At 41.8% G+C, this 27,154-nt stretch overlaps 1 protein-coding gene across 1 annotated transcript in view; it reads left to right on the forward strand.

Moving 5' to 3' along the window:
• Positions 1–27,154, forward strand: part of CSMD1 (CUB and Sushi multiple domains 1) — a 2,061,182-nt gene that overhangs the window by 1,849,207 nt on the left and 184,821 nt on the right. Inside the window, exons 39-40 of the mRNA XM_025393463.1 lie at positions 385–501; positions 9,582–9,791. Of these exons, the coding sequence (XP_025249248.1) occupies positions 385–501; positions 9,582–9,791 (327 nt within the window). The remainder of the gene's footprint in view (positions 1–384; positions 502–9,581; positions 9,792–27,154) is intronic.

A 27,154-nucleotide genomic window follows, 5' to 3' on the forward strand; every position in this document is an offset into this window, starting at 1 on the left:
ACAGTAAGTACCACATAGTTAGCAATCAATAAATAGGGACGAATACTACCTCTCAATGAATTGCAGCTGATAAACTGAAGTCTATTTGATGCCTGACTGCAATGCAGACATTAAATGGACTAATCTTTACTGGGAGCCTTTGAGTACGAGGAGAAGATGGATCTTGAAAAACGGTCTTTATTCTAAAGCAGGTCACTGTCAAGAGGGAGAGCACAGCTCATAAGTAACTAAGGCACACAGCACTGTATCGTGTGCTGTAATTAGGGGCGGAATTCGACTCCGAAGACTTGCTGTTTCTCAGCATAGTTGAGTGAAGCAGGTTGGAGCAAAGATTCCAGGGAGGAAGTGAGGACCCGCAGGACTGACATCTTGTCCACTTAACAGCCACCTGTGGAGGGACGCTGAACACTTTGGGCGGTGTAATCCTGAGCCCCGGCTTCCCAGGTTCCTACCCCAACAACTTAGACTGCACCTGGAGGATCTCATTACCCGTCGGCTATGGTAAGTGAAAACATTCCTAAAAGTTCATTTTTTTCATTTCCATCTCAGAAAGAATTAAGCAGAATAAAATGCCTTATTCTGTTGACATAACTGTATCTGTAATTGAAAGTGGCATACAGATTTAAATAAAGCTTTCGCAGAGTAACTTTGAGAGTGGGAAACTTATTTGAAAAATCAACTGAACCATGCAACTCTTTTCAAGGCAAATTAAATTGGCCGAATGATGATATCGTAGGCACACAGAGTGCAAAATGTAGCATCCCTAATTCAATTATCACTCTCTTTATTTATCATAACGCTTTTTCTAATCTGTCTCTGGAAGTCAATAATGGTTATTGTTTCTTCTGGATAATTTCGAAGGTTTTTTTAAAGGTTATGACTCCTTTTAAAATAAATATAAAACAAATTTCAAGACATGGTATGGTTTTATACATTTTTATTATATATTACATTGTTTCCAGGTTAATAAATAAGTTGTTTTTTAATATCTAGTTATTAACATTCAGGTTATTCACCTTAAATAAATTTATAAATTTAATTTTTATGTATACTATTGTAGAAACTTTTTCTGGCCTCTCTTCAGAAATGCAGGGTCTTTGTGAAATTTTGATCCCCTCTCACGCCTTTCCCTGTCTGCCTCTTTCGTATTTTAGTTCATTTATTTGGGTCTCCCTTACCTGTGATTTTCTCTACAGCACTCACTCTAGGTAGACCAAGTTAGGTACTCAGTGAATGTCCTAGGGCAGAGTAGCTGGGTACTTCTGTACTAAATAGTAGCTGAATGATGAATGAATGAATACAACCATAAATAGAAATCACTGCCCTGGAAGAAGATCACACTCTTTATTCAAAGCTTCTGCTTTTAGAATCTGTGCCCAGGATGGCAGTAGCAGTAGGAGTGAGCAGTCAGGGTGGGCTTGCTCAGCAGAGAGTGGCCGGGGAATAAACAGTCGGAATGGCGGCCGGGCAGGTCAGTCAGGCGCCGGACTTGGGAAATGCAGTCAACCAACATGAGCGTTCCACCACGAAAGAGGAGGACCGTGGAAGAGCAGCTCGACGGGGGCGGCCTGTGGAGTCCATCACCGCCCAGTTATCTGTAGGAGGCCAGGTCTGGTGGTGGTCGAGGAAGGGAGAGACTTTGTGGAAGGATTATTATAGGAGCCCCTTACTTCTCCCAGGTTTCTTAGTTTGCTAGTTTTGTTTTTTTCAATCATCATCTCTCTGAGCATAAGGCAGTGATTCTGCTAGGGCTAAATGAAACGGAGAGCTGTGAATCACTTTCAACAACATTGGCTCCACTGTTCCCCCAAGCTGGGCCCCATCGTCCTTGCCATGGAGATCTGGAGACATGAACTTGTTGAACTAATCTTTGGAGTCAGGGGTTAAGAATTATTTCAGAGATATGTGTAACCCTGGATAGTTTCCACGGCCGCAGTGGTCTTAAGGACCACAGCCATGTTGGGCAAATTATTGTAGTCATGAACATCAGAGAATGAGAGAAATCTGAGGCAAACTGCAGCGATCCCTGAAGGAGGTGTGGTTTTCTTAAATGAGTTCATCCACAGGAACCCCAGCTTCCTCATTTCTATACCTGAAATAGCTACATAAGGTTATGGTGAGGGTTAATTAAAATAATTCTGGCTATTGGCAGGCCGAGGCAGGCAGATCACGAGGTCAGGAGATCGAAATCATCCTGGCCAACACGATGAAACCCTGTCTCTACTGAAAATACAAAAATTAGCTGGGCATGGTGGCACTTGCTTGTAATCCCAACTACTTGGGAGGCTGAGGCAGGAGAATGGCGTGAACCCGAGAGGTGGAGGTTGCAGTGAGCCGAGATCGCCCCACTGTGCTCCAGCCTGGTGACAGAGCAAGACTCTGTCTCAGTAAATAAATGAATAAATAAATAAATACATAAAAATTCTGGCTAGAAGATTAGTGCAGGTCTTGGCATGTGATAAACAACAACAACAAAAGAAACGTGAAACAAATAATAAAATCACCTAGTTGTATTTTGTATTATTCTTCCAAATGTTTGCCACCTTCGTCTCAAAACTAATTGGAAACATTCTATGGATAAAATAAAATTGGTATAAATATTTTCTTAACTTATTTTTCCAATGTTACTATTTTATCATTTCTGAGAAGGGTATCATTTAGTATATTTTCTTATTTATTTATTTATAAGCTATTGTGCGAGAGAATAATTTGGGAAAAAACTTCAATGAAACCAAATTGTCTAAATTCATATTTGGGATCTGTAAAACCTAAACAAACTATTTAAAGAAGATTGAAATGAAAAATAAATTATGAAATATCTTTAAACTGATGTAAATCTTTTAAAAATTTGATATTGCATAGCATGAGGGTTTAAAGAGGATCTGGAAGAGGAGAAAAGAAACTGTATCTCAAATCCAACAGGCATAAGAAATGTTATCCCTAGCTTTGTAGAATAGATGTAGGTATGCTTCAGAATAATTTGTTATAGATTACATTTGAGTAATGCGCCAGGGTTGCCTCTGATAAATTTTATAACTCCGAATAGTAACAGATGCGAAGTGAGAAATGGGGAGGAGAGGGATGTGAGTGGCCATGCGTCCCCTGACATGGTCAACATTTGGAATGATGATGCCCCTGGGTAGGAGTTCTTTCTAGGGCTTACATCATTTTCGAGCAATTTGCAGAATCTGAGAAATTTTTACTATCTAGCTTTCAACCCCACATCGTTTTTTTGGTTTTGTTTTGTTTTCTTTTCTTTTTGTTTGTTTATTTTTATTTATTTATTTTTTTTTTGGTGAGACGGAGTCTCGCTCTGTCGCCCAGGCTGGAGTGCAGTGGCGCGATCTCGGCTCACTGCAAGCTCCGCCTCCCGGTTCCCGCCATTCTCCTGCCTCAGCCTCCCGAGTAGCTGGGACTACAGGTGCCCGCCACCTCGCCCGGCTAGGTTTTTGTATGTTTTAGTAGAGACGGGGTGTCACCGTGTTAGCCAGGATGGTCTCGATCTCCTGACCTTGTGATCCGCCCGTCTTGGCCTCCCAAAGTGCTGGGATTACAGGCGTGAGCCACCGCGCCCGGCCCCCACATTGTTTTATAGTGAAAAATATTTAAGTAAATTACTTCTATATATTCATGGCCTTCCTTAATTCCTGCCTCTTCTCCCTCGTAATATCCACTACCAGAGCTTCAAATCTCCCTTCTATGCACATGAATTTTAAACCAACGTCGTGAGTCTTGTTATCAAATGTCAAACCACACTTCTGCAGCATGTGAACGATTTCATCTGAGTCAGGTTCTCCTGTTCAATTCCTAATTTATACCCACAGCACTGCGCAGGTCATTTTTCTTTCTCTGAACCTTATCTTATTCTTGTCAGCAAGCTCTTCTCAGAATCTCCCAGATCATAAGCAAATATCAGATAATATCCTTGGAAATTTTGAGGAAGTAAGTTGGGGTTCAAGCTCAGACGTCTGCACTTAAAAATCAAGTGCTCACTCCAGAAGTTTCTTATGTGAAACAAAATGGGAATATAGCAGTGGTGACCACAATTATCTTGTAATTATGACTTCTCCCCTTTTTGGTGTCTCATGTTGCTTTCTATTAATACCCAAACCATAAAGTGATTCTGGAACATTTCCTGTGGTTACAACTCAGAAAAGGGCCCCTTATTTCCTAACGGGACAAACAGGGAGGTTGAGAAGGTAGACAGGTATTTCAGCTGACGTCTCACAAAAAAATATCTTACCAGGATAATGCTGTTAGGGTGAGCTCGGTGATCAGGTTGCAATAGAATAGCCAGAAGATATGTCTTCTTTAATACTCAGAAAAGACATATATGTGTTAGGTAGTTCACACGAGTAATCATGGTAGAGTTAACCAGCTCCTCCTGTAAGGGCAAATGGTGCATTGCATCACTATACTGCCTCTCCCCTCGTCTGTTTTCAGAGGTTTGGGAAACTGTGTTAAACAATGTTTCTTTTGAAGTATCACTGGAAATTTCATCAAGAAACAGACATTATGGGAAGCTTGATTGCCTTAGACCCTAAGAGAGTGTCATTTGTATCTACTTAAACTTGCAACCATAAGTAACAAGGAAAATGACTGCACGGCCAGGGTGCTCAAATTTTATTTGTGCCAGAAGCCTCAATGGAGGTTGTGTTGTTACAATGTAGCTTCTCGTGGCCTGTTTCCTAAATTCTGATTCAGTGCCCCTGGCTGAAGTAAGAAATGAATTTGGCATCTTCCCAAAGCAACTCCAGTTCCTTGGATGCTGGAGTCAAACTCCTTCAGGAAGCCTTTCTCCAATTTATAGAAGAGTACTTTCAATCTAAATAAGATGAGGAATGCACAAAAATTTTCACAAGATTCTTATAAATATTATTTAAGAAAAATTGCTTTCATGTAAACATGTAGAAATCATGAGATTTTGGCAAGTTGAAAATAGAGATATAATATTATTGAGTATGAAACAGCATGACAAATCAAAACTCCAAAGTGAATTACAAAAGAAAAAATGAAAAATTGTTCTTGCAAAGCTTTCTTAAATGTAATTTCTAGGCTTTGGATTGTATATCTAGCATCTGAACATACATATGTGTCCCCTTGGTTGTCAGTTTTGGGATTTGGATTCTCAGGGCACAGCTGTTCTACCAGTAAGCGTGCTCCTCCAGTTACTCTGAGTAATAACGCTTATCCGGAATACAAGACATTATTGCCATTTCTTGAAGAAAAATATATGTGATGTTTTTCACCTTGGGAGGATTTTATTGGGTATTACGGATCTTCCCATACAACTGGATAAGCGTGGAATTGCCTGATCGATTATCTAATCCAGGAGTTAAGCAGTTGCCAGTTTAGTCAAATAATTCTTTTGATTAACTCTACTCCCAGAGCCCATTCCCATGGATCAAGCCACAGTTAGAATTGGTAAAAGCAATTAGCTGCTTTGGTATCATGTGGAAATCATCCTGCCTCATTTTCCTAATTATTCATTCCAGGAACAACTGTTTTCTACACCCTGCCTCAGTAACCCACAGTGACCCACACAGCCTGTCCCTCAAAATGACCAAGAGAACTCTAGCCAAAAGGACTGAGGCAGTTGGCAGCATAAGCTGTGGTTGCTCACAATTTGGGGCTCTGAGTTGAGCTGAGTAGAAATCTTAGTCCTACCAATGATTATACAAGATACCAGAATGTTTTTGAAACTTGCTTCCTTATTTTTAAAGGGAATATGATAAAATATCAGTCCCATAGGGCTATTTTGAAGTATTGTAACTGCATGACATAGGACATTATTTAAGTGCTGTTTTTAATAGCTAAACCAAATTCTAGTTTAGTTATCTAGTAGCTAAACCCAATAGTTGTGTGCCATTTTCTTTCCTTTTCACAGACTTGGCTTGTTGTTTTGTGATGCTCTGGCAGAACTCAACCAACTCAGGATTTCTGTCTCTGTTTTCTTGAGAGTGTCTAAGGGCACCATTAACAGAAACGCAACCAAGATTTCTATCTGCCTTACTCCATTACCTTTTATACTTAAAATCTACTGCACTAATCGTGCACACAATGCTCTCCAAAATTACCATGCCATCGGACTGTCTAGAAATATAGGGACAATATAAAAGGTTCTTTAGAATGTTCTATAAATTCCATAGGTATTAACACTTTTGCTATATTTTTATTACACACAGAAGGTGCAAAACAGAGCAAGTAATATTCACAGGTTCTATCAACTAAAGACTAAGGTTTAACTCTGAGATCATGGTCACACTACTATTCAAAGTTTTGTCAACGCCAAAGGCAAAAATTCTCTGTGCAGGTGACTTGTCACAGGCACTTAATTTTCAATATGTAATCACAATTGGATAAGAGGGTGCTGGGTAAATTCCACCAAAGGTAAGCGTTCAGATTTTTGTTGTTGTTGTTGAAATAATATATATTTTTTAGTACTTTCTGAGATAATAGAAGGATAACCAGGTTATGCTTATTTTAATCCTTTTATTTGGGCTTTACAATGTCAAACTGGATGCAATTTGCTGAAAATTAGATAGCTAAATAATTCTATTTTAAGCCAGATTAGAACTGGGCTCTGTTCTATTTTCTGATATGGATTAGGTAGTTTGATATGTTGCTGTATAATTTATCCTGCTTAAAATGGTAATTTTGCTCACAATATTATAATTGTCATAATTCCATTTCCTTTTCAAGCTGAATTCCAAATCAGTAACAAACCACTTTCGCTGGATCCTGTACTTCTGAGACGTTGGACATCCTCCATTTCTTTGCACCCTGATCCCTTTGCAAGTTGTTATCTTTCGTGACTGTGCCGGCTCATGAATTTCAAAATGTGTTTCTGGATAAATATGTCTAAAGTCTGCATGTGCGCATCCGAAGTGAGCACATTTCCACCCATTTCCCTACCATTAGATATTAAGTGTTCCAGTCTGGCCCCAGTGTTCCTTTCTGGTACTCTGGGCACATAGAAGTGCCGGCAATTCAACAGGTTGTTTTCTATTGCTCTCGGGTCAGCTTCTTGAATCCGCCTGGTTGTGATTAATGTGAGGAATGTCTATAAAACTCTGTGGAGCACGTGGATTCAGTGTTCATAAGGCAGTCGCACAAACACACATGTGCACATACAAATGCATGCACGCACGCACACGCCACACACATACACACCTACTCTTCAGTATAGATTATTTATTAGTAACAAAATTCATTTTTATTAGATTCATAGGCCATACCATCAAACTGTGTTTTTAGCTCAGTAGTGGGTAAGTGGACAGGCAGATCTGGATGTGCCACTGGCTGAGCAGTCCAGGAGCTCAGGTGTCACAGCAGGCAGAGGAGACAGCTCCAAACCAAGGAATACAGGAGCCCCTGGAACCCCTCCCTCCCTTTTCTCCCCTCCCTCCCTTCCCCCCCCCCCCCCTCCCTCCTCCCCCTCCCCCCCCCTCCTTGCCCCCTCCTCCCCCCCTTTTTTTTCTTTTTTTTTTCCTCACTTCTGAATTTCTTTTGAACAAAAATATTTTCTGGAATTTAGAAACAAATTAATAGCTTATTGGTGGCTGTTCGACAAACAGCAGTATTTGACATTTTTGAATATTTGCAGAAATGTTGTATATTTAAAGAGTTGTTCCACCATGGTTATATACAGCAGACGATGTTAGAATGGCCAAGACCACCACAGGCTGAGATAGCCCTTTCTTGACTGGTGATATAGTACCAGCCTATAGACTTGGACAGTGTGATATGAATCTAGCTACTCGTTCTAAAAAGAATTCTAAAGTTTGCTTAAATTATTAAAGATCTTTCTTTTTCTTCTTTTTTTTTGTCTCCTCCAGTTTTTCACATTCTATTTTTTTTAATTCATCCTCTTTCAATCAAGGTTGAACATAATACAAACTGATTTTCTCCAAGAAGAGTGGAATATTTTTACCATCATGAGACTGTCAGCTCTTGTCTAGCCTATTGGCATACCAAATCAGAAAAAGTGAGGCCTTTGTCAGTGAGTGCGGGGTTAAACCTTACTCTGCCATTTCCTGTGTGACATGAGACAGAACAGCTAACATTTCTGAGCCTTGGTTTACTCACCTGTAAATTATGAGCATAGCGATGATTACTGTGCTGGGAATAATCTTGGTTGGCAAATCAGACCCCAGGCATACCATTGGCCTCACACAATGCCCACCCAGGCAGGGCATTATTTACCCTTTTGCTTCTCCCTGCCAAGTTTCTCCATAATTAATGAAATTGTTTTTCTTGTATGACTTTAAATTTTGTTGAGAGATTTTAGATGTTTCTTCCCTACAATTTTTCACTTGGACTTTTTTCTTCCTTTTTACAAAGTACTGGCCTCTGACAACTGTGTTTTCCTTTGATACCTGAGTAGATATGTTTGTGTGAATATTTTTCGGCACTTAAAATTAAGTAGGATAACCCAAGTAGGTGTTATCTTTAATTTTCCCAATCTAGGAAACATATTAGATGAAAAAAAAATTTAAGTTCTCATCTATCAAAAAGAGAAGAACCACGCAGAGTAAAGCTTTCTTTCATATTGGAATAACACTCTACAACAGCCGTTAGTTAGCTTAGTTTAGGTTTTACGGCCCAGCTTAACTGCATGGATTTATGCAAAGACTAACGTCTTTGGAGTTCTATATAAATTGCTTAAATAAGTTAGAATATCTAAGGCATGCTAGTAAAATAAGTTTAAAAATGCCACAATGCAAATAACTCTAAATTGTTTGTTATTGTTTCCTTTTAAATTATCAGCCATAGCTTATTTAATTCACAAATCAGTATGATATCAGAGACACTGGTCATTTGAACAGTCTTTTGGTATGCTGAACTATGCCAGGCTGTTAGATTTAATCGTGAAAGTTATGGTGGGGTTTATTGGATTGGGTTTCTCACAAACATCAATATTTTGTTTTGCACACGTAACACAATAGAAAATGATCACTTGCTGAACTAATAAAACTTGTGCAATGGTGTGACCATCCAGTTAGTGTAAAAGCCACTTTTAAAGTTTGTTGCATGGAACTATAGGACAAGGAGAACAGACAAAACAAACAGACAAACATAAAACAAAAACAAAAAACTCTGCTGCATGTTTTAAGACCAAAATTGTTTTTGTTTGTTTGTTTTGTTTTTATTTTTCCTTGATAAAGCCATCAATTAGCTTTTGGGTGATGTAACAGACGATCACAACTTCATGTTTAAGATTGTCATAATCGTAAAAGTCACTGGACAAAATCATCCCCGTGCGCGCGTGTGCTAGTTGGTACTCTAAGGATTCTACCTGTGTAGCTCTGTGGTACGGTGCTGATAATATTCATGTTTCACAAACAAATTGACTTCTGGACATGAGTTTCCTGGAAAAAGACCATGAGGCAGAAAGTGGCAGAGGTATGATGGAGCCAGAGTGCGTTGTCATCCACAGTGCCTGCCATCCTCCGTGGCATGGTTCAGTTCACAGAGAGGGACTGTCTGGGGAGACTGCTAACACTTCAGTCACTTTTTATGAGCATTGATTTTACACATTTCGATATGAACTTTCATTAAGTTCGCACGTTTTTCCACAGGTGCCCATATTCAGTTTCTGAATTTCTCTACCGAAGCTAATCATGACTTCCTTGAAATTCAAAACGGACCTTACCACACCAGCCCCATGATTGGACAATTTAGCGGCACGGATCTCCCTGCGGCCCTGCTGAGCACGACGCATGAAACCCTCATCCACTTTTACAGTGACCATTCGCAAAACCGGCAAGGATTTAAACTTGCTTACCAAGGTAAGGAACAACAACAAGAACTGAAACCCAAATCTAAATACACTTCTTACATTTAAATTGCATGGAAATATAAATCTCCCTGATTGGTTCGAAGCTCGTACAACTGGAATAATTGTTTGGTGGAATGTTGGTTTCTGGTTCGTAGTGGAACACTTCTTTTTGAAAACAGAGATAAGGACACAGATGTAACCGTCAGTGGGTTTGCCTTGCCCGTTGCCTAGACAGAGCTGATTTATGAAGACAGGGGAATTGCAATAGAGAAGGAGTAATTCACGTAGAGCCAGATGTGTGGGAGACCAGAGTTTTATTATTACTCAAATCAGTCTCCCCAGCATTCAGGGATCTGAGTTTTTAAAGATAATTTGGCGGGTAAGGGCTTGAGGAGCCGGTAGTGCTCCTTGGTCAGGTGGGAGATGGAATCACAGGGGGCCGAAGTGAGTTTTTCTTGCTATCTCCTGTTCCTGCGTGCAATGGCAGAACTGGTTGGGCCAGATTACCGGTCTGGGTGGTGTCAGCTGATCCAGCAAGTGCGGGGTCTGCAAAATATCTCAAGCACTGATGTTAGGTTTTGCAAGAGTGATGTGATCCCCGACAGCAATTTGAGGAGGTTCAGACTCTCAGAGCCAGAGGCTGCATGACCCCTAAACCATAATTTCTAATCTTAGAGCTAATTATTAGTCCTGCAAAGACAGACTGGTCCCCAGGCAAGAAGGGGGCCTTTTCGGGAAAGGGCCGTTATCAATTTTGTTTCAGCATCAAACCAAGAATTGAATACCTTCCCAAAATTAATTCAGTCTATGTCCAGGAATGAACAAGGACAGCTTAAAGGTTCGAAGCAAGGTGGAGTTGATTAGGTCTGGTTTCTTTCACTGTCACAATTTCCTCAGATATAATTTTGCAAAGGCGGTTTCACAGACACACAGGGGATGATCAGGTACAGCTGTTACCTGCGCTTTACCTGCACTCCCATTCCACCTGCACGCACTCTCTCCCATGACCGTAGTCATCTGCGTGCTCAGTCGCCGACTCTCATCATCCCATGGCTTTCCCATTTGTCACGTGTCCCTCTGAGCTCTTGTCCCTTCAGGACACCAAGAGTCCCATGGTGCCGGGAGTTGATACATATGACAGTAAGTCTGTTGGTCTCTCAGGTGTGTATGCCTTGCCTTAGCACAGATAATGGCTACCTGCACTGTTCATGTTCAACTTTCACCATAAAAAGAGAAAAAAATCAGTGATTGAACTTTATCGTTTTTTATTCCTTCAAATATGCAATCTGTAAGAAAAGTTTGCATCATCAAAGCATTTTTGACATGTGAAAAAGTTCAACATTTTTATTTCATGCAAAATGATTTGTATGGCCTTTCCTTGAATATTGGTAGATCAAATGAGGTTGAAATTGTTAAATCTAGAGCCTGCCATTTTTTTTTAACTATAGTTAAATCACTTGTTTCCCTAATTCCACAGAATGCTCAGAAATAGGGCTTTGATATTTATTAGTGAAAGAAGCTAGTATTTTATGTTGAACTCTTAGGCATTATATTATGTGTAGTCTCACCTAAAATATAAAATATAGACACAGACTTCCAGGATTGAGGTCTGTTAAACTGGAAATCTAGGTAGGAGCAAAAAAGAGAGGAAACTAAAGGCTAACTCAGGGAGCAATATGCCTGTAGACATTGCCAGCATTTTTCTATGAACACACTGTGTCTTCCGGTGTTTCCCTTCTTTATTTTCTTACTACTTAGCAAACAGTATCACTCACTAATCATTCCCTACTTGAAGCACACTAGAGAGAGAGAGAGAGAGAGAGAGAGAACATCAGAGAGGAAGCAATTTCCCACAACAAAATGGATACAGATCTGCTTGCCTGTGCACCTATTTTCTGCTCTTTCTCTTTTTCAATGGAAGAGAATGTACCTCCTACTTAAGGGTAATCGAGGCCAGGTGTGGTGGCCTCACACCTGTAATCCCAGCACTTTGGGAGGCTGAGGCAGGTGAATCACCTGAGGTCAGGAGTTCGAGACCAACCTGGCCAATATGGTGAAACCACATCTCTACTAAAAATACAAAAATTAGCCGGGCATGATGGCGGGCACCTGTAATCCCAGCTACTCAGAAGGCTGAGACAGGAGAATTACTTGAACTCGGGAGGCGGAGGTTGCAGTGAGCCAAGATCACACCATTGCACTCCAGCCTGGGCGACAGAGGGAGACTCCGTCTAAAAAAAAGAAAAAAAAGAAAAAAAGAAAAGAAAAAAGAAAGAAAAAAACCAGTAATCGATCCTATGCTCTAGGTACCTCTCTTCCTACTATTTCAGAGACATTATATAGTGAATATTTTCTACTTCTGCATTTTCAGCTACTATCTCTCCATGAAATTTTCCCCAATAGCATTTCAAATATAACTCAAGTCTCTCACACGTCCACACACACACATACACATGTACACATCTATTTATAATTTTAATGTACCTTTGACCTCCAATCTTCCTCCAGCTTCTAATTTCTAAAACAAAATTCCAGAAAACTTACGTAAACATGCTCAATTTCTACACCTGTTTCCGCTTCTATCTATTCAGCTGGTGTCTAATATGAATGGCTCTTCTGTGGACAAGATCTTCTATTTCAGGAGATGTTAATGTCACTAGCCCTAGAGGCACACTTCCTTTCTCATGTCTCCTGGTGACCTCCAGTGTGGCTACCACTTCTCTTGACGCCCTTTTCCCTTGGCTTCAGCGGCCACAAAATCTCTGGGTTATTCTGCTGTCTCTCTGGCTAAGTTCTTATTTTCTTTGCTTCCTTGACCACTTCTAACTGACTTTAGCTATGTAGGAGGTTGGAATCCTCCTATATTTCCATCCTATGCTTTCCATGATTCAAACTCCTGCATTCAAAGCCCATCATGGCCATTCACAGCTGATACGTCTTGTGCCTGTGCCTCCAGCTCAAGTCTTCTGCAAGCCCCAGGACGCAGTGTCTATTTTCCGCCTCCACTGGGAAAGACACAGGCACTGAAACATGGGCCTGAAGCTGAGCTCACAGTTTTGCCTCCCGTCTTATCCTCCAGTCTCCCCATCTCACTAAGTGTGAGGTGCAATGTACCTGGAATCTGCGGCTGCCTCCCTGTGTCACCACCAGCAGCCCTAACTGCTCTCAGACCTTTCTCCTAGAAAATGGCCAAACTCCTAAATGTCTTTCCAGATTTACTCCTCCAACTTCTCTCTTCTTTCCAAAAGGCATACCGGATTGATTCCTTTTGTGATGAAAGCGTTTACCATGCTTTCTTAGATTTTTAGGAAATCGTTCAATATCTATAAGGAGCCCAGTCTCCCAGGCTGTGGTTCTTTCTCTGTCTCGATTCTCACTTGCCCCTCTGAAATGTCTCCAGCAGCCACAGTGATTTCCACCTCAGATCTTTTACACGTGTAGCAATCTCAGCCTGCAATGCTCTCCATCTCCACCCCTACTCTTTGGTTAGTCACTCAGAACTGTTTCTGTGTAATACCCTGAAGGAGGCAATCTCTGAGTACCCCAACCAGGGGAGGTCTCCTCACCCAGAAGCTTGAATTCTGATGTGCTTCTCCTCGTGTGTTGGTCACGAGCATGCCTGCCAGATCTCTCCCATTCTCTCCACTTCTGGACTCAGGAGAGAGGTGCCTTCAAAATGATGTGTGGTGATGTGACTTCACTGAGTGATGGAATTGGAGTGAATGTCGCTTGGGATGGAACCTTGAAGAGCCAAAATTTAGTTTGCTCTAATAGTGCTCAGCCATCTGGATCCCTGAGTATCTACAGGAGTAGAGTCTCCTGCCATCCCAACCCAGAGCCAGAAGGAAGCTGTCTTATTTTAAGTCACTGAGATATGGGATATTGTTTTTTTGTTTTTGTGTTTGAGAGGGAGTCTCGCTCTGTTGTCTAGGCTGGAGTACAGTGGCACAATCTCAGCTCACTGCAACCTCTGCCTCCCAGGTTCAAGCAATTCTCCTGCCTCAGCCTCCCAAGTAGCTGGGATTACAGGCACCCACCACCATGCCCGGCTAATTTTTGTATTTTTAATAGAGACAGGGTTTCGGCATGTGGGCCAGGCTGGTCTCAAACTCCTGATCTCAGGTGATTTGCCCTCTTCGGCCTCCCAAAGTGCTGGGATTATAGGCGTGAGCCACTGCGCCCAGCAGGAATATTGTCTTTCAATGCCATGTAAATGAACCTAAACTGACAGGCATACCCTGGGACTTAATAAAATCAGGAATTTATTGTATACAGTCAGCCTTCTGCATCCATGGGTTCTGCATGTGTGGATTCAAGCACCTCAGATCGGAATATTCTGAAATACGCAACACATGGTTGTGTCTCTACTGAACATGCACAGACTCTTTTTCTTATCGTTATTCCTTGAATGATACAGAATAACAACTATTTACACAGCATTTGCTTTGTGTTTGGTATTATAAGTAATCTAGAGATGACTTAAAGTATACAAGAGAATGTGCTTAGATTATATGAAAATGCTCCATTATTTTATATACATATCCTGTAACCCACCCCCCTGCATAAGCCAAGGGACAGCTGTATTTCTATATTTAAAGGATGCCTTACTAAAAACAATACACTGCATAAAGGTGATGGTCATTTCTGTGTTACCTCGCTCCGTGCTCAGCAGGAAGCACAGTGCCTTGCCTGTAATTGGTCCCCAGTGGTTACAGTCTGTGAGACTGTAATTGGTCTCACAGAACCTGTGAGCTCCATACTTGAGGCGTTCCCCCCACCCCACCCATGCTAAGGGACTTTCTGCCATGCTGCATATGCATTTTAGGAAGCACCTGTGCAGGGCTTGCCTTTATTTGGTTTATCTGTGCTCTGACTTCCTCATTAAATTAAATTGATTTTTAGTCCCTACTCATTGCAGATATTGCTAGCAAAACTCTTTTAAAGGATAAAAAATTGTAGCTAGACAGGAGGAATAAGGTCTGGTGTTCTCTAGTCCTTTAGGGTGACTGTAGTTAACAATAACATATTCCGTAATTTCACAGAGCCAGAAGGATATTGAACATTCCCACCACAAATAAATGATAAATGCTTGAGATGATGAACATACAGATGTAGTAATTGCCCAGATCTGATCTCTATAGATTATATGTATTGAAACATGACTATGTACCCCATGAATATCTGTAATTATTATCTGTCAATTTAATAAAATTTAAAATATATATTTTTTAAATTCCAAAGAGTATTACATAGAAAAAAATTTAAAAATTTAGCCAATTCATGTCACTGCAGATACTGGCAGAAATACCACGTGTCCAGTCTTGGTAATGTTGGATTTTGTAGAAGGCTTCTTTAAGGGATTGTGTTTTCAGCCAACGAAGTACCAGTTACACAGGGATGGTGGGATTTGCAGTTACTGTCAGGAAACATGACCCGAAGAATTACCTCAAGCACTGGCAGTCCTACCCATGTGTGCAACAGCTCTGAGTGTACCCTGGGTGTAACCAGTGATATAAAAATATTATCGATGCCCATACTGTTATTCTCTTCTTTTCATTCCATCTCTTCCATTGCCACCAGAAATCCCAAAATCAGAATTAGTTGGTTGTCAGCCAGTCACGGTGGCTCACGTCTATAATCCCAGCACTTTGGGAGGCCAAGGTGGGTAGATCACCTGAAGTCAGGAGTTCGAGACCAGCCTGGCCAACATGATGAAACCCCATTTCTACTAAAAATACAAAAACTAGCTTGCCGTGGTGGGGAGTGCCTGTAATCTCAACTACTCGGGAGGCTGAGGCAGGAGAATCGCTTGAACCTGGGAGACCAGAGGTTGCAGTGAGCCAAGATTGTGCCACTGCACTCCGGTCTGGGTGACAGAGTGAGACTCTATCTCAGGGGGAAAACAAAAATAGAATTACTTGCTTGGTTGTCCTCTCTGCAACACATAGACACATATATCACTGTTACACATAGTTGTGAAAATAGAGTCTTGATCAAATTCTAGGAGTAACCTGGTCTCCATAGATGAGTCCCATCAATTAGTGGTTAGATGTAATCCATGGCGGGGGGGACAAAGATCCAGGATGTTCCCCATGAGTCTGCCCTCTTTGATTGTAAATGATAGAAATCTGACTCAAACTAGTTCAGGTAAGAAGTACAAGGTGACAGCTGCGTGGGCTGGGGCACGCCCAGAGCCTGGGCCTCAGTGACACCTGAATTCTGTTTGCCCCTGTTCTGATTTTCATAGCTTTTTCTGCCCTAATACACATGGATGATATGTCTCCAATCTAACCATACCCTGGTCAGCAAGGACGGGATCCTGCTTCCCCTACTGCAATTGCTAAACATTTTGGGAACACTTTCCTGGTGGGACCAGCTTGTGTCTAAGTTCATCCACTGAAGCCACGTGGACGGAGACTATGTGTTAGCTCAACTTGGGTCACAGAGTCAGAAATGTGATTAGCAGACTTCACTCAAGGGCATGATTTAAAGGGGAAGAAGCTGGTTCCTTTCAGAAGGTGCCTGGGAAAACAGCATAATACATATACCGTGAAACTGTTGTATAATTGGATTAAAACTCCATGGAAATGAAGTATTTGTATGCAAGAGATTTTTGTTAGTGTTTACTTATGTCCTCATCTGCTCTTGCAGAAGTATTATTAGTTGGTCTGGAAGAGCTAATTGCCCCTGTTTTACTATATTAAAAATAACTGCAGCACTTTGGGAAGCCGGGGCGGGCAGATTGCTCAAGGCCAGGAGTTCAAGACCAGCCTGGGCAACATGGCGAGACCCTGTCTCTACAAAAAATTAGCTGGGCGTGGTGTTGGGCACCCATGGTCCCAGCTACTTAGGAGGGTGAGGTGGGAGGATTGCCTGAGCTTGGGAGTTCAAGGCTGCAATGAGCTGCCATCACACCACTGCACTCCAGCCTGGGCATCAAAACGAGACCCTGTCTCAGTAATAATAATAATGACAATAATAACTGTGATGTATGGAGTGCTCACTCTGCACCACACTCTATGCTTCCTGATTTCTACATAAATTCCAAGGTTATGCACATTTCACAGATAAGAAAAGTGAAGCACAGAGAGGTTAGCAAATTGTGAAAATGTGCACAGCTGCCTGTGGAAGTATGATTTGGAATCAAGTCTGCTAGACACCAAAGTAGTCGTGTCAGCCAAGCTGTTGTATTTCAGAAGAAGGAAGAGAAATGAAGTCTTTGGATTCTAAATCAAATGATTTAGTCAGTGCACTAACAGGGGAAACAATGTTTAAACCTAATGAAGTCAGTTTAAAAAGAACAATTTCCTCCCACGAGTTGCAAAACCACTCGACCATCCCTGAGCTGCAGAATGGCCACTGTGGGAAAACTCCAATCGCAGTTTTTCGTTTTGGACCTGACACCTGACAGATCCGCCTGCTCCTCTCAAGTTTTACGGCTGTGAAAATACCTTCGCCAAAACCCCGAGAGTCAAACGTTCTCCACAAGGACTTGCAGCGCATGCCGTCGTGGTTGGGTGCAGGTGCTGCCTGTGACCGTGGAATCCAGATGTCAGTTGTACCTGCATTGCCTCTTGCAGATCCAGGGGCCATTGTTCAGGAACTGCCTAATGTCACGGCCTCTGGAGGTCAGAACCCTTGCCCTTGATTTATGCAGCAAACAGACAGAGCTCTTTCTTTCTTTCTTTCTTTCTTTCTTTCTTTCTTTCTTTCTTTCTNCAGACAGAGCTCTTTCTTTCTTTCTTTCTTTCTTTCTTTCTTTCTTTCTTTCTTTCTTTCTTTCTTTCTTTTCTTTCCTTTTCTTTTTCCTTTCTTTTTTTTTTTTTTTTTTTGATGGAGTCTCACTCTGTTGAGAGGCTGGAGTGCAGGGGTACGCTCTCGGCTCACTGCGCCTCCAACTCCCTGGTTCAAGTGATTCTCCTGCCTCCCTAGTAGCTGGGACTACAGGTGCCTGCCACCACGCCTGGCTAATTTTTGTAGTTTTAGTAGAGACAGGGTTTCACCATGTTGGCCAGGCTGGTCTCAATCTCCTGACCTCGTGATCCACCCGCCTTGGCCTCCCAAAGTGCTGACATTACGGGTGTGAACCACTGCGCCTGGCCTGACAGAGCACTTTCTAGGACTTTGCAAGGATTCAACAGGCCTTTAAGGCCATGCCACTCTTTCTCAGTTTGACTTGTGAGACAGCTGCAGCGCAGCCTGTCAGTGAGTGTCATGGCCAGTGGTCAGTTCATGGAGGGGGATCGAGTCCAAGTTCTCCCACCCAGGGTCAGTGCTCTGAGCCAGTGAGAAGTGCTGGGCACTCCTGCCAGCAGCAGATGGCTCTTCACCCACCTCTGGTCACATTCACCCCCTCCTCTTCCCAGACCTAAGCTCTATCCCCGCTCCTCCCAACCGCAGCCCTGAAGCCCAGCCACAGATTTCTCCTCAGAACCCCTTCATTCCTGGTGGGTTAGGGGCTCCACTCTCGTCTGCTGGTGTCCACATGAGCCTTCCAGTGTAACAGTAACAGGATTGCCTTCTGCTCCCAGGGGCACCTCTCTTCTCCCGAGGCCAGGGCACCCCCAGCTGCTGTAACTGGCATCCAACACAAGACAAACCCAAGCTCTGTAAGGAGAGAGGTAGGACAATTGTAAAGGGGAGGCTCTGAGGGATCCTCAGGTCAGTCCGCATCCCCGGGGAGTAGGGGAAAATAGCCTCCTGTTTAGAGAGTGGTGAGGCAGAAAGAGCAGGTGGGGGGCCCAGGAGGAACAGGAGCAGCCAAGAAGGGGCCCCGGGCCGGCCTCCCCCAGGTGGCTGAGGAGCTGTGTGCTGGCCCACGCTGCAGTGGGTGATGTCCAGGGGTCTGGGGAAGGATGCAGGCTCATGCATAGCCGGGCTGATATGCCTTTTATTCCAGTGTATCCGTAGGACAAGCAAGTCAGCTAACCTCATATGAGGCCAAGTGCGCATCAAGAGGATCCGGGAGCCAGCTCCTCCCAGATGAACCAAGCGGCGCCCTCAGCCTTCGGTAGACCTGAGCAAAGGAGGCTCTTCCCTCTTAGACATTTCCTGGAGCACAGAAGGCTGGGAGTGGTTTCCTAACCTTCACTCTTTCCTAGGATTAAAGGGCAAGACGTTGGAGCTTGTGTAGGTCCTGAGCTCCAGAAAGAAATAAGAGCTTGGGCTCCTCCAGGGTAGTGGAGTCAAATTAGGAGAGAGTGAGGGAAGGAATGGTATGGTGAGTAGTTGTCTTGCTATGCAGATTAAAATCGCTCAGGTAATAAAGCAACCGTCCTCCTGATACAGACACTTTCATTCATGTAGATCACCTTTATAGATGTAAATTTCCTTTACAGAAAGGCAGCTATTCAGAACTACTTTTGTATCTGCAGTGTCTCAAAATAATCTGGTGGAAATACACCAAAGAAGTGTGGTTTGGGGTGGCATATTCTGGTCTTCTAGAGTCTTATTTTGGAGTGGTGTCCTGAGGTCCAACAGTATCTAGAACTGATGAGACTGAACTCATAAAAGTGACACTTTGAAGACAAATCAGCTTACTTTCATAGACCAGTTTTTAATTCTTTCCATTTTTGAATAAAACATTATTGTAGTATTTTATAACTTGTGAAGTTCTCTGTAATCTAAACCCATTAGGTTGTATTTTAAGTCAATTTTTCTTGAAAGCTATCCATGTATTAGACTAGCACGAGAATGTAATTTCTGTGCCTAGAGCTAGAGATTAAAAAAAAAAAAGATACGTGGGTGTTTTGTAAAATAATGTCATAATTTAGTAGAAAACTAGACTTTCAATTACAAAATTAAAATCCAACATGATCCTCTCTATAACTGAGGTATCTGCTGAGGTCTGAGGGTAAAACCCATTGGGTGGCCTTGCTGAGCAGGCACACAGAACGGGCTTTCCCTGAGAAAATTCCGTGTGAACAGGACCTGGAGGCTACATGGGAACCCTGGCTTACACTAGAGGTGGAATTATGGTTGCCAAAGGTGAAGGATGAGTTTGGACATGAGCCAGTGGAGTGATGGCATTGGATTGTGAAGGAATTTGCATCCCCTGTTAAGATCATGAATTTAATTCTCTACACCAATTGTTCTGGGGCCTTGAGGATAGAATTCAAGGAATCTATTACTTGGATGGTAAATATATACAAAATAATATTTACGTATTTTTCCCCTTAAGCTTTAATTTTTATTTACCATTTCCTTACATTTTAAAGACAGGCAATAATATTAAAATAGTATTAGCAGGCCGGGCACAGTGGCTCATGCTTGTAATCCCAGCACTTTGGGAGGCCAAGGCGGGTGGATCACCTGAGGTCAGGAGTTCAAGACCAGTCTGGCCAACATGGTGAAACCCCATCTCTACTTAAAATGCAAAAAGTAGCTGGGCATGGTGGCAGGCACCTGTAATCCCAGCTACTCAAGAGGCAGGAGAATTGCTTGAACCCAGGAGGTGGAGGTTGCAGTGAGAAGAGATCATACCTGTGCATTTTAGCCTGAGCAACAGAGTGAGACTTCATCTCAAAAAAAAAAAAAGTATTAGCATAACCTGTGACTTTGTCACCAAATCATAGATTTGTTTCATTTATTGCAGATATCTCAAAATGTTACTACACCATGGTTTGAAGTTGCCTCAGTTATTAGACTTGCCACCTGTTATTGAGTGAAATAACAACAGAATATGTTAATATCGCTGGTTTCCTTTGTAATCTTATGTATTTTATTTTATACAGTAAGACATTAGTTTGAGAAACTTACTAGACTTCACCAGAATGCCGAAGTAGTTCAGATTAAAACAGTTATGGACTCTGGAGGACCTTAAGAAACGATCGTGGGTTTTAAAGTGAGAATTACAATGGCCTTAGACATATTTTAAAACCTGATCTCGTACAATGTAGATTATGGACTCTTACAGAAACACTTAGCAAATAGAGAGAGACTGGAGGCAAAAACACATGTTTAGGGCATTGATTTGAAGTTGCAGGCATAGAGGCTGCAGCCGTGCCCAGGCTGAAGCTGTGTTAGTGGTGCCTGCTGTGGAGGAAATGATTGGGGTGATGTTTAGGTAGCGAGCGGGAGCCTGGGGTCTGTCACTGTCCGGGGGGCGGGGGGGCATTGAGATTTGAAGGACTGGAAGGAGACATGGCTGCATGTGCTAGGAAGAGTTCTGGATGGAGAGAAACCTGATGAGTCCAGAGAAAAGAGAGGAACAAGGCTGGTGCACTGGGAGTGGAAGGTCAGAGGGTTTCCCAGGAGTCAGGGGGTCTGGGGATTTTGCTGTGATGCATTCAGGTTGTTTTAGGTGCAATGTGATGCCATTGAAGAAGTTTAAGTAAATGAGAAGTTGCTTACATGCAGAGAATGAATTGTGTGTGGATGGGGGTTGGGGGAAGTGAGGGAGGAGTAGAGCAAGTAGTAGTGAAGAGGCTTCCAGGAATTGGGGGCGGGAGGCTTTCAGCTCCAACACACCTGTATCACCTTGTCTAGCTGTATGCACGACGTACAATTTTGAATAATGTGTTTGATGAATTCTGTGCTTCTCTCCCATCTTCCTACCCACTGTCCTTTCCCTTGCCCCATTCCTAGTGAAGTATATCCTGTTAAAATACGAATACTTCCTCCATGATCATCATGTTAAACTTGTTCATTACATGGTAATTTCCATTTTTAATGAGCATGATCTTAATACCTGAGCCAATAAGAAACATAGAACATAATTATATGTCATAAACCATTAACTGTCAGTTAATTGGTCTATCTCAGTTGACACTAAGCCCTTCTCAAGTCTCCCACATTTTGAATATTCTTAATACCATATTCAACACTTAACTTTTTTTTTGTTTGTTGGTTGGTTGTTTTTTTTGTTTGTTTGTTTTTGAGACAGACTCTTGCTCTGTTATCCAGGCTGGAGTGCGGTGGGGCAATCTCGGCTCACTGCAACCTCTACCTCCCAGGCTCAAGCGATTCTCCCATACTGAGTTGCTAGGATTACAGGTGTGTGTCAACATGCCCAGCTAATTTTTGTATTTTTAGTAGAGATAGGGTTTCACCATCTTGGGCAGTCTGGTCTTGAACTCTTGACCTCAAGTGATCTGCCTGCCTCAGCCTCCCAAAGTGCTGGGATTACAGGCATGAGCCACAGCGCCTGGCCCAGCTCCATGCTTTTTTTTTTTTTTTTTTTTTTTTTAATGGTTTTGTTGCTGTGTTTTACTCTTGATATTTTACAGGTAAGGTTATTAAGGCCGTGTGTATGTAGTTCCAAAAGCTACCAATTATTTCAATCTATAATAATGGTCTATAAATAAACAAGCAAACCTGCAAAAAGCCCATGTAGGAATTGTCTAGACCACAGGTCATACAATTCCTTTGGTTGGCTCACAAAGTATTTAATATTTACAGAAATCAATTATCAGTATTGAGAATTCCATGTTACATAATATGTGAGATATCCATAAATCCACTTTCCCGTTTTTCCGGCAAGAGCAGAATTTGGAAATATTTGTCCTGCATTCTCACGTAGGAGAGAACCCTGGCAGACTGGGCGGTCATGACTTCAGGGCGTCCTCTAGTATCATACTGGCTTGCTCATTGAAATTGACTGTGTGGCCTTTGGGCATTAGAAAGTGTGAGTCCTCTCCTAGGTCAAGCATCTAGTTGGCTAAGCAAGTGTTTTATTTCCTTGACACCTAACTCCATGCTAGTATTGTTTGTCATGCAGCTTTTAAAGGATTTGTGAGATACCCTTAAATCTGCTTTCCCTTTTTCTCTTGCAATAACAGAATCTGGAAACATTGGTCCTGCTTTCCCATGTCTTGGATACCCCATTCCAGGCCAGGTGTCAAGCAGAAGAAAGGACTTTCAATAAATAAAGTAAAAACTTGAAACAACATATTTTTTTATTGTAGGCAATTAATTTTCTATCACTGAGATATAAAAATAAATAATATAAAGAAATGAGAACATGAATTTGAGCTATTTTATTTTCTTGTAGGGTATCATATCTGACAGAGGTGATACTTAATTAGATAGTTTATCAGTGTTTGCCATTTTATAAAATTGATAAATTGATAAGATGACACTTAACTCTGATAGGTAAGTCAAATAAACATTCCTAGGTTCTACTTGAGATTTAGAAGCTAAGATTATAATTAATAACTCCTAAGAAGATGCATAAATCATACAGAGAATTCTTGTCATTTTCAATGATGTCTGTGCTGTACACCTTATTCTTAAAGTTTGTCATTTATTTATGACCATGTAAAGGTCAGAGATGTTACTATAGATGTAGCTGTCTTGAAGTTAAATGACTTATCAAGAACTTTGGTAAAATCAAGTCATGCACTCTATTTCTAAGTCAAGAACTGAAAAACTGACAATAGCATGAAGCTATTTATCAACTAGCTAGATATTAGCAGGAAAATATAACAGATATCAGAGGGATGACTGCATGGTTTCATTACACTTATGATTTAAACACTTGATGTGAATAATAGTTATTTTTTCAGATCCAAAGGATTCCTTTATAAAAGATAAAATTCTCTATGTTATTTTACTTTTGTTGTATTTTTTTTTTTTTTTTTTTTTTTTGAGATGGAGTCTCACTCTGTCCCCTAGGCTGGAGTGCAGTGACCGGATCTCAGCTCACTGCAAGCTCCGCCTCCCGGGTTCACACCATTCTCCTGCCTCAGCCTCCTGAGTAGCTGGGACTACAGGCGCCCGCCACCTCGCCCGGCTAGTTTTTTGTATTTTTTAGTAGAGACGGGGTTTCACCGTGTTAGCCAGGATGGTCTCGATCTCCTGACCTCGTGACCCGCCCGTCTCGGCCTCCCAAAGTGCTGACTGGCTTGAGCCAGTGCGCCCGGCCTACTTTTGTTGTATTTCCTTGGGCTTACTGCTACTTAGATTTTCATAATACTCGTAAAAATTTTGACATGTTAAGTATTTTAGTGACTTGCTTTTCTTTTAGGTTTTGCAGTCTGCCATTTGGAGAAGTTAAGTCCCTCCCTCCATCCATCCCTTCTTCCGTCCCTCCCTTCCTCTCCCCTCCCTCCCTCTCCCCTCCCTTCCTCACTCCTTCCTTCCTTCCTCACTTTCTTCATTCCTCCCTCCTTCCCTACCTCCCTCTCATTCCTTCCCTCCCTCCCTTCCTTCTTTTGTTCTTTAGTCTCTTCCTCTCTCTCTTTTCTGTGTTTTAAAGCATATTCCTGCCTTGTAATGCATAAACTCTTTGGGAAAGAAAAATTATTCAATGCCAAATATCTCAAAGATAATTTTAAATGCTTTAGACATAGGAAGTAAAAATGTCTTTTATTTTCAAAGTTCCACTGTTTTTCTTCTTCCTTTTGCCATGTGTGCTAAACACCATTTTTAAAGATAATCGGATGTGTTAAATCTGTTTATTCTTCATCACAATCATAAAACTGCTGAATTTTATGTGAAATGATTTTTTTAGAAAATACGCTATAGTTTGTTATACCAATTTTTCCCCTTTAGAAGAACAAGCAATTAAACCACCTCCAGGTACAATGAGCATCTGAACAATTCATTCTGAATTTTGTGAGCATGCAAATTGTTGCTTATACAGAAACCGTAATTTGTACATAAAGTTGATATGCTTCTAAAACTGCATCATTCCTTTTCCTTTCAATGGGGGATTGAGTGACTTTGAGTAATTAGGGAAACAGGGCAAGGGGGCTTACTCAGTCTCTTTTTTTACCCTTCTGCATGAGTGAAATTGAGCTTTCAACCTAAGGCTTTACAAAGATGCCTCTTTTGCGTAAAAGTACTTCCAACAGTGACTACAAAGGGTTGTAGCAATCCCCACCCCCACTAGGACAACCATGTACAAGACAGAAAAGGCTAAGATTCCCCTTAGCTTGTGGACAAGACTCTTAGAAACTAGGACCTGAATCTTCATTGTTGACCGATGTTCTCCCTGCAGAACGCAGGCATCTACTCCTTCTTTTATGGGTTTTCTGAAAGCAAAAGCAACACTCTCACCTCCATTCCTCTGAACCAAAAGCTGACATTCTCAGTGTGCATCAGTAGACCCATCTCCTAGGTGAAGGCCCCTTCAGATTTCCACATTCCACTTGCTGCAAGCCTCTCATGCAATGCAGGGAGCACATTTCGTGTGCAGGCTGGTCCTCCTGAAGCACGGATGGATGAGCCTGCAGTCCCAGCGAGGCCCAAAACTCTGACAACAACTTTTGCAGCAGTTTGGTTGGCTTCATCAACAGGTGCTGGGATTAGGAATTAAGACAACAAATGGAGCATATTTAGGCAGAAAATATGTCTTAGAATTGAGAACCAGGGTGATATCCTTGGTTATAAGGAAAGAGTGATATGCTATCCCAGAAGTTTAGAATGGTCAGTAAATACGGGAAATTGGTGAGCTTCTGTATGTGTGTACTTGGGAAATTCTGTGGAGTACCATTCATGGCTGAGATGCTACTGTGACCCCAGATGGATCTTTTCATTGAGAGGGAAGCTGAGGACTCAAGCGGGGCTTCAAAGTCTTCAGTGAACACCTTGATGTGAACTGCAGCCCTACTCTCTGTAGCAATGCCATTTTCTTAGAGTGATTCACCCTAATTCCCACCACGAGAAGCAGTGGCCTCTTCCTCCTTGGTCTGTGTCCATCAGAGCAGTAGCTTGAGGGCTTCGCCTTGAGTAATGAGAAATATTTTGTCAAAGAAACTAGACAATTCTTTCCATCAAGACTAAGCTTTACTGAACTAATATATGCCAACAGTGATTCATTTCATTTATCATCCCATTTAATTATGTGGCCCCCTTGTATAGATGGGTATATTTAGTCTCCTTTCATGAATGAATAAATGAGCCTCCTGGGATTAAGTGGAACATTCAAGTCCCTATATTGGGAGAACCAGGCTGAACTCAGGTCACACCAGGGTGCCTCACCTATTTTGCAAAACTACTTCAAGGCTCATGTATGTACTGCCGAGGTAGATTTCTTCATGTGTTGATGATTCTCTTTCTAATTCAACTTTTTTCTCTTTTTGAGATGGAGTCTCGCTCTGTCACCCAGGCTGGAGTGCAGTGGTGCGATCTCAGCTCACTGCAAGCTCTGCCTCTGGGTTCAAGCAATTCTCCTGCCTCAGCCTCCCGACTAGCTGGGATTACAGGCACCTGCCACCATGCCCGGCTAATTTTAGTAATTTTAGTAGAGATGGGGTTTCAACATGTTGGCCAGGCTGGTTTCAAACTCCTGATCTCAGGTGATCTGCCCACCTCCATCTCCCAAAGTGCTGGAATTACAAAACCACTGCGCCTGGGCTTAATTCTACTTTTTAATGACAGATAATACAACAACTCTTATAGAACTAATGGATAATACATCCAGAAGTCTTTAGGAATTGCCCAGTATGGGGATGCAGAAATTATGTCCTTCAGCTGAATCAGAATTTGTTTGATAATCGTGACTTTTACCACCCTTTACCCTAGATGATAACTTCTTTATCAAATTCCACGGAAGTGATCTTTCTTCTTTTTCTCTTGCTTGATGACTTGCTTTCTTAAATTAAAACTTTTTGTAAGTTTAAAACCCATTTATGAGGATGAATGCTTTTATGATGGGTACAGAGCAAGAAAGCCATGCTTCATGAGGGTTCTGACAGCAGATTGAGGCCTCCTTCACCCTCTCACACCTGTGCAGTCCGGCACTGTGATGCATTGCAAGTCCTTCAGAGGCATGTCCAGGAAGCCAACACAGGCAGTATGAAACTCATCACACCCACGCTAAATAGGATGCAACAGGATCCTTCCAAAATGTATCAATTTTCAGCATACAAAGGAAGTATCTTAATGACTTCTTTTTAGTTATTTCCATTCAGATTCCTAATATAGTTCTTTATACCTTATTGTGTGAAGTGTGACAACGAACCCAAGTTTGGAAAAGACATTTGAGAACAGAGAGAATATGACTTTATATATCAAAAGTTGAAAGGAATATCGATATTAATATTTAAGTAGTGAAGTACTCAGTTTAACAAGACATTTGGAACAAAGACCAAAAATTAGTGTAACTGATACTTTTACTGGGTGATACTCTTCGTTAGTGTATAGTTTACAATAGAAAAAGAAACTAATTGGCATTTTAAATTCTTGAGATAATTCTGAAATGAGTCATGGGCTTTGAATAATCATCGTCATCATTATGATGTTGACTGGCAGATGGGGTTTATCAGGTGAAAAAATGGGTCCTGAGTTTTTATAGTATGTCTATGTCCATTTATAAAATGTGTTCTAATGAACATCCTGTGGTCTGAACAATTTGACGACTAGTTCCTCTCCATTTAGGAGTTGGCAAGAGTGTGAAAAGGGGCACACACTTTGGGAGACGGGACTGCA

This window comes from Theropithecus gelada, chromosome 8, assembly GCF_003255815.1.
Source record: "Theropithecus gelada isolate Dixy chromosome 8, Tgel_1.0, whole genome shotgun sequence".
Lineage (NCBI taxonomy): Eukaryota > Metazoa > Chordata > Mammalia > Primates > Cercopithecidae > Theropithecus > Theropithecus gelada.